Source organism: Trichechus manatus, unplaced genomic scaffold (assembly GCF_000243295.1).
Source record: "Trichechus manatus latirostris isolate Lorelei unplaced genomic scaffold, TriManLat1.0 scaffold00254, whole genome shotgun sequence".
Classification (NCBI taxonomy): domain Eukaryota; kingdom Metazoa; phylum Chordata; class Mammalia; order Sirenia; family Trichechidae; genus Trichechus; species Trichechus manatus.
Genome location: NW_004444190.1, coordinates 195,955 through 204,884, shown reverse-complemented (window position 1 = coordinate 204,884; position 8,930 = coordinate 195,955). Strand labels below are relative to the sequence as shown.

The 8,930-nt window shown below is 35.6% G+C and overlaps 1 protein-coding gene across 1 annotated transcript in view; it reads left to right on the top strand.

Annotated features, from left to right (window-relative positions):
* Window positions 1-8,930, top strand: part of PRIMPOL (primase and DNA directed polymerase) — a 75,849-nt gene that overhangs the window by 31,887 nt on the left and 35,032 nt on the right. Inside the window, exon 4 of the mRNA XM_004389667.3 lies at window positions 1,612-1,741. Coding sequence (XP_004389724.2) covers window positions 1,612-1,741 — 130 coding nt within the window. The remainder of the gene's footprint in view (window positions 1-1,611; window positions 1,742-8,930) is intronic.

Here is an 8,930-nt window from a genome sequence, read left to right as displayed (position 1 = left end):
GGATCTTTGCTGTGGAGGGACGGCGTGGTGCTTCTGCCTAGAGCGCCATTTTGCCAGAACTCCTCATTGGGTTTTCAAGGCTGGCTGTAGCAACATTGAATTCTTTCACCCAGTATTGTGAGGAAAAAATCATATATATTTATATAAGCATATGTATGTGTATATATATATATACATACACATGTATGTGTATATACACACACATATATACATTTATCTCTCCTTTACCCAAAGGGGATTCTGAAGTTTCTCTTTTGTAAACAACTATTAAATTGTGCAATTAATCACAGATGAATACTTACAAAATTGTTTAATAATAAAGATATTGCTGCTTAATATAACTTAATTATCTATTTAAGTATTTATCATAGTTGAGTAATATATGGAAAAGGGGAACAAATTAATATGGATACCCTGTTTTGACTCAAAGTGTTTTTATTATGATGTTGCTTAAATAGCTTCAAATATCAATCTAGATTTGCTTATGTTTATATATATGCAACACCAATTAGAGTTGAATTAAAATCATTAAAGTAATGTGACATGATGTTTTACTGAAACTAAATCTCATCTTGCGATAGAATTATGGTACTGACTGTTACAGAGTATGTATGTGCATGTGCATTTTGTGTACTTGTACTACCTGTTCCAGATATTGATGTAATTAAATGAAGTTTACATTGCAAGTTAGTCTCCCATACAGAATTTTTTTTTTTTTTTTGTAACAGACGCTGTTATGAGCCCCAACCACTCAACCTATTCTGCGACAGCACACTCCTCCCCTCCGCCCCTGATTCCTCCTGAACATTCAACCAGCTCCTTACTCTCTCTGCCTTCCCCTCTAACCTCTGGACAGAAGCCACCCCTTTGGTCTCTTTACCTCTGCCAGATAATGACACAATTCTCCCACCACTTTTCCTTGTTAATGTTACCACAAACCTCCATTTGTACAGGATGCCATCTGAACTTTACTTAGCCCAAATTGTTATTTACATATTAAGTCAGCAGTCCAAATTCTCATTTACATATTAAATCAGCATCTGTTCTTATTAACTCGTGTCAAAGTCGTACTTCTTGTAAGCCAGCAATATTACAACTGCAAACGTGAGTGTTGAAAGCTCCTGAAGTCAGATGATTCAAAAAAAATTTTTTTTTGGAAATTTTAAAAATATTATCTTCGCAATGAAAATATAACATTTAAATATTCACATTGAAAATTCATGGAATGTCAAGAATATGTGATCCTGGGATCCAGGTTTGAGAAAAGACAGTTTTTTTCTAAAACAAAATTTCTTCCATGGTGACAGTAAAACAAATATAGAGGTGTTATATAGTATTCAGATCATCTGTGAATAAATAACAGTATGAGGTTGACCGTGTTTTCCAGTTAAATAATGTTACAGAATATGATATGTTTTGTTTGGTGGAAACTCTTGATAGTATGAGCACTAAACCTATGGTGAACAGCTGTTCACTTTATCACGTCTTCATTATTTCATAGTGACATGTACTTAAAGAACAGTTAACACAGTCTCTTGAAGTATAAGTTCAACTTCTATGATTTAAAAGACATAAAGTATAAATCTAACAATCTTGAATTATTCAATTTAGGAAAAATCTCTTGCACTGCTATGAAGTTATTCCTGAAAATTCTGTGTGCAAGCTTTATTTTGATTTGGAATTCAACAAACTTGCCAATCCAAGAGCTGATGGGAAAAAGATGGTTGCATTACTCATTGAGGTAAATAATAGACTCAAGTTTTTCTCCTTATATCTATCCATATGTCTCTTCATTCACTCATTCATTCATTAAGTAAATCCAGTCTATGTGATATATAGGTTATGAAATACATCTCCTTTTTCTTTCTACTCTTCCTTTTGACTTTTATTTCTTAACATCACTTCTGTAAATAAACTGTGAAAGGAGGAAATATTCAGTTTTGTCCATATATTTTGTAATATTACTATATGTGGTTAAATCTTTGAGAAAGATAGCACTTTGGGGATTTTCTGCATTTTTTAATTATGTATTCTCTTACCGCCATTGGAAATAGCTGACTCTGGTAAAGGTCAAGGTAATTTTTACTGTAAAAATGAGGTACTGTGAACTTCAAGAAAACTTTGATAACAATAGCATCAGAATTTTTGAGCTGGCAGGAATTTTGGAAATCATTTTATCTTGCATCTTGATGAATGAGGAAACTATGGGCTTCAGAAATTAGCTCCTATACAAGATCCTGTAGCTACTTATTGACAAAACAGGTTTAGAAATATGGTTATCATTGTTTTCAGCAAAGAGAAAAGGGTATCGTTCTCGTATATATTTTTGAGTTAGATTTTTTATGTTTAAAAAATAATTTTAAAATGTATTGCATTTTTCTGCACCTCTGTCCAGGACCCTCTGTTGTGATCCCTGTCAGACCAGTTAGTAGTGGCATTATCTAGTTGTGCTGGATTCATTCTGGTGGAGGCTGTAGTAGTTGTGGTCCATTAGTCCTTTGGACTAACATTTCCCTTGTGTCTTTGGTTTTCTTCATTCTTCCTTGCTCTTGATGGGGTGAGACCAGTGGAGTATCTTAGCTGGCTGCTCACAAGCTTTTAAGACCCCAGATGCTACTCACCAAAGTAGAATGTAGACCATTTTCTTTATAAACTATGTTATGCCAGTTGAGCTGGATGTTCCTTGAGACCAGGGTCCCCAGCCCTGAGCCCAGTAATTTAGTCCCTCAGGGAGTTTGGATGTGTCTATGGAGCTTCCATTACCTTGTCTTAGTCAAGTTGTGCTGACTTCTCCAGTATTGTGTACTGTCTTACCCTTCGCCAAAGTTACCACTTATCTACTGTCTATTTAGTGTTTTCCCATCCCCACCTCTCCCCTCCCTCATAACCATCAAAGATTGTTTCTTTTTGTGTGTAAACGTTTTCATGAGTTTTTATAGTAGTGGTCTCATACAATAGTTGTCCTTTTGAGATTGACTTATTTCACTCAGCATAATGTTGTCCAGATTCATCCATGTTATGAGGTTCTTCGCAGATTCATCCTTGTTCTTTATCATTGCATAGTACTCTGTTGTGTGTATGTACCATAGTTTGTTTATCCATTCATCTGTTGATGGGCATCTAGGTTGCTTCTATCTTTTTGCTAATGTGAACAATGCTGAAATGAACATGGGTGTGCATGTGTCTATTTGTGTGATGGCTCTTAAACTATTTTTTCTTTTTAATGTTAACTGAATAATAATTTTAAATAACCAATTTTATAATTTTAAATTATATCCAAAGTAAAAATCTTTTTATTGTGCTTTAGATGAAGGTTTATGAGTTTCTCATTAAACAGTACACATATTGTTTTGTGACACCGAATTAAAATGTTTTTGATAAAAAGGATACCTGCTAATTATGTTGGACATCTACATGTTTTGAGTTTAAATTTATTTGAAAATGTATGCAAATACTAGTTTTTAAAAAAGCGAGCTTAAGTATATTAAGTTCTCCCCCCCAAAAAAAAAAACCCAAAACAAAAAAAGTTACGTTTTTCTTAAAAATAACTATTGGACTCTTAAAAATAAATGTAAATGTTTTATTTCATTATAGTTGGTAAATTGTGTTTAATATTTAACCTTATTTATGTTTTTAATAATACATAAATATTAACTTTATGATGTGTAATACATTTCTAAAATCTAAGATAGGATTTATTGTGTAGGCTCTGTATGGCTGACAAGAAATTAAGATTCAGAGATTTTTCAGTGGTAATTTAATACGGTGATACCACAAATAAAGAAGTACCCATTTGTAACATAGATTAATAAACACTGGTGTGTCAAACAAAGATCATGTAGATGTTTAAAATTTTTCTCTTCTTAATTCCTTACACCACATTATCCAAATAAGTTTAGAACAAGTAATCTTCTACATCAGCAAAAGTTGGAAAAGTTGTAGAAATGAGTTCAAAAGTATACAGTAATATTACTTAACATGTTTACCACATTGATAGAAGAATTTCTATTAGGACTATTTTGTTTAATACAACATGTTTGTAAGTGATTACATTGAAATTAATTAATTTCATTTATTGGCTAATTTGTATGTAACAAGTTTACAATCCAGTAAGTACTTTTTCTTTTGATTCTTTCTGTGTGAAGAGGCATAAATTAGGTTTGTTCGTATCTTAACAGCTGGTTAATAAATAATTGGTTAATAATAACTGGTGATAATATATAATGTACTTTGATTCAAAAACTGACAAATTTCAGTAAACCACTCTGCCAGTTAGAATGAGTTCTAGTGCTAATGCGTTTTATAAAACCATGTAGAATAGAAATATTGCTCAAGCAATCGTATATTTTTAACTTCTGGATTTTTTAACGTATTTACACTCCTCACTTATTGACATGATTAGGACTCAAAGACCAGGTTGTTATGCAAAAATCAGCATCATGCGAAAATGGAGGCTGACCACATCAAATGACAAAATGGAGAATGACTACATCATTACGTAACTGCCAAATTACATCATTACATAACTGCTAAACCACTGAGTATCATGGCCCAGCAAGTGGACACATAACCTTTACCATCACAGCCAGCATTACTCTTGCCGCGCACCTTGACATTCATTACTGCCAGACATACATCATTAATGCACAAAATACTCAGATAGTAGATTTTTTACTATTGCCATAAATGTGAAATGTTGGATAATGAGACAGTTCATAAATGATGAGTAGGTGTATTTAAATAACTTAAATTTTTTATTTAAAGTTTAACTTGGTAGAGAATTTAGGAGAGTATGATAGTCTTATATTACCTAAAGACTAATTAAAATTTTTTCTTTGTTGCTCTAGAATACAAACCAAAAAAAAAAAAAAAAAACCTGTTGCTATCGAGTCAATTCCATGTCATAGCAACCCCCTAGGACAGAGGAGAACTTCCCCATAGGGTTTCCAAGGAGTGGCTGATGGATTTGAACTGCTGGCATTCTGGTTAGCAGTCGAGCTCTTAACCAAACTAGCCTTTATTCATTTATCAGATTTTTTTCTACATCTACTAAGTGCCAGGCAATGTGGCAGGTACTAGGAATATAATGGTGAATCCAAGGAGACATGGTTTCTGCCTTCACAGAATTTATAATCTAATGGAGGATGTAGGATAGGCTAGATTTAGCTGCCTAGTAAAAACCCAAGAGTAAAGTGGCTTAAACAAGATACAAACTTATTTCTGTCTCACATAATATCTGGATGTGGCTTCATTGTATTAGGGACTAAGCTATTTTTCTCTTGTTTAGCTATCTCTAGATGTTGTCTCATTCACATTGTCCAATATGGTGTACCACCACTATGTTTGCATTCTAGTCAGTTAGAAAGTGAGGGAGGGGAAAATATACCCCTTGCTTTTAAGAGTATAACTTGGAAGGGGCATACACTGCTTCTAGTCATATTCCATTGACCAGAACTTCATCACATGGCCACACTAAATGCAAGGGGTTCTGGGAAATACAGTCTTTATTATTGATGACCATGTGTCTAGCTAAAATTTGGGATTCTGTTTCTAAAAAAAAAAAAAGGAGATACTGGGGAATAGCCTCTGTAATACAGAGGAAACAGATATAAAAATAATCACAAATTAGCATAAATTGCAGCTGTGTAAGTAGTACAAAGAGAGATAAGGGAATTTGTTGTAGATAGGGAAGTTGAGGAAGACTTTTGAAAAAATAAGAATTTATTGAAAAGAGTACTATCGGAGAACACAAAGGAGAGTGTGGTGCTATAGTAATGCCAACAATGCCATTCACAAATAAACAATTCATTGCATAACTTAGGTACCTAAATGCTTGGCAGTTTACAAACATTTTTGCCGATCTGAAGATAAGCATGACAGTTCTTTTTTTTTTTTTTTATTGTGCTTTAAGTGAAAGTTTACAATTCAAGTTAGTCTCTCCTACAAAAATTTATACATACATTGTTATGTGACCCTAGTTGCTCTCCCTATACTGTGACAGCACACTCTTCCTTTCCACCGCGGATTTCCCTTGTCCATTCAACCAGCTCCTGACCCTCTCTGCCTTCTCATCTCACCTCTGGACATGAGCTGCCCATTTAGTCTCATGTATCTGCTTGAGCTAAAAAGCACACGCTTCACGATAACCATTTTATGTCCCATAGTCCAGTCTAATCTCTGTCTGAAGAGTTGGCCTCGGGAATGATTACGGTTTTGGACTAGCAGAGAGTCTGGGGACCATGTCTTCCGGGGTCCCTCCAGTCTTAGTAAAACCATTACATTTGGTCTTTTCACTAGAATTTGAGTTCTGCACCCCATCTTTCTCCTGCTCCGTCAGGGACTCTGTTGTGTTCCCTGTCAGGGCGGTCATTGGTGGTAGCCGGGCACCATCTAGTTCTTCTGGTCTCAGGCTGATGAAGTCTCTGGTTTATGTGGCCCTTTCTGTCTCTTGTGCTAATACTTTCCTTGTGTCTATGGTGTTCTTCATTCTCCTTTACTCCGGGTGGGTTGGGATCGATTGATGCATCTTAGATGGCTACTCGCTAGCTTTTAAGACCACAGATGCCACTCACCAAAGTGGGATGCAGAAAATTTTCTTAATAAACTTTGTTATGCCAGTTGACCTAGGTGTCCCCTGAAACCGTGGTCCCCAGATCCCTGCCCCAACTACTCTGTCCCTCGAAGTGTTTGGTTGTATTCAGGAAACTTCTTAGCTTTGGTTTAGTCCAGTTGTGCTGACTTCCCTTGTAGGGTGTACTGTCCTTCCCTTCACCTAAGATAATTCTTGTCTACTATCTAGTTAGTGAATACCCCTTTCCCTCCCTCCCCCCCCTCGTAACCATCAAAGAATGTTTTCTTTTGTATTTAAACTGTTTCTTGAGTTCTTATAGTAGAGGTCATACGATATTTGTCCTTTTGGGACTGACTAAATTCACTCAGCGTAATACCTTCCAGATTCCTCCATGTTATAAGATGTTTCATGGATTCATCGTTGTTCTTTATCCTTGCATAGTATTCTATTGTGCGAATATACCATAATTTGTTTATCCATTCATCCACCAATGGGCACCTAGGTTGTTTCCATCTTTTTGCTGTCGTGAACAGTGCTGCAGTGAACATGGGTGTGCATATATCTATTTATGTGATGGCTCTTATTTCTCTAGGATATATTCCAAGGAGCGGAATTGCTGGATCGTATGGTACTTCTATTTCTAGCTTTCTAAGGAGGCGCCAAATCGATTTCCAAAGTGGTTGTACCGTTTTACATTCCCACCAACAGTGTGTAAGTGTTCCAGTCTCTCCACAACCTCTCCAACATTTATTATTTTGTGTTTTTTGGATTAATACTAGCCTTGTTGGGGTGAGATGGTATCTCACTGTAGTTTTGATTTGCATTTCTCTTAATGGCTAATGATCATGAGCATTTCCTCATGTGTCTGTTAGCCACCTGAATGTCTTCTTTGACAAAGTGTCTGTTCGTATCCTTTGCCTGTTTTTTAGGGAGTTATTTGTCTTTTCGTCAAGTTTTGCAGTATCTTGTAGGCTTTTGAGATTAGATGCTGATCAGATTTGTTGTAGCCAAAAAGTTTTTCCCTATCTGTAGGTTGTCTTTTTACTCTTTTGGTGAAGTCTTTTGATGAGCATAAGTGTTTGATTTTTAGGGGCTCCCAGTTATCTATTTTCTCTTCTGTTGTTTGTGCATTGTTACTTATGGTTTGTATTCTATTTATGCCATGTATTCGGTCTCCTAGCATTGTCCCTATTTTTTCTTCCATGATCTTTATCGTTTTCGATTTTATATTTAGGGCTTTCATCTATTTTGAGTTAGTTTTTGTGTGTGATGTGAGGTGTGGGTCTTGTTTCATTTTTTTGCTGATGAATATCCAGTTATGCCAGCACTATTTGTTAAAGAGACTGTTTTTCCTCCAATTAATGGACTTTGGGCCTCTGTCAAATATCAGCTGCTCATAGGTGGATGAACTTAAGTCTGGATTCTCAATTCTGTTCCACTGGTCTGTGTATCTGTTGTTGTACCAGTACCAGGCTGTTTTGACTACCGTGGCGGTATATGTTCTCAAATCAGGTAGTGTGAGGCCTCCCACTTTGTTCTTCTTATTCAGTAACGCTTTGCCTTATCTGGAGCCTCTTCCCTTTCCATGTGAAGCTGGTGATTTGTTTCTCCATCTCATTAAAAAATGCTGGTGGAATTTGGATCGGGATTGCATTGTATCTGTAGATCACTTCAGGTAGAACTGACATTTTCACAATGTTGACTCTTCCTATCCGTGATCAAGGTGTGTTTTTCCACTTATGCAGGTTTCTTTTGGTTTCTTGCAGTAAGTAGTGTCTTGTAGTTTTTTTTGTATAGGTCTTTTACGTCTCTGGTTAGATTGATTCCTAAGTATCTTATCTTCTTGGGGGTTATTGTAAATGGTATTGATTTGTTGGTTTCCTCTTGGAAGTTCTCTTTGTTGGTGTAGAGGAATCCAACTGATTTTTATATGTTTATCATATATCCTCATACCTTGCTGAAATCTTCTATTAGTTCCAGTAGTATTCTTATGGATTCTTTGAGGTTTTCTGTGTATAAGATCATATCATCTGCAAATAGAGATACTTTTACTTCTTTCTCACCAATTTGGATGCCCTTTTTTTCTTTTTCCAGCCTAATTGCTCTGGCTAGGACCTCCAGCACGGTGTTGAACAAGAGTGATGATAAAGGGCATCCTTGTCTGGTTCCCATTCTCAAGGGGAATGCTTTCAGACTCTTTCCATTTAGGATGATGTTGGCTGTTGGCTTTATATAAATGCCCTTAAGTATGTTGAAGTTTTTCTCTTCTATTCCTATTTTGTTGAAAGTTTTTACTATCAATGGGTGCTGGACTTTGTCAAATACCTTTTCTGCATCAATTGATAAGATCATGTGGTTC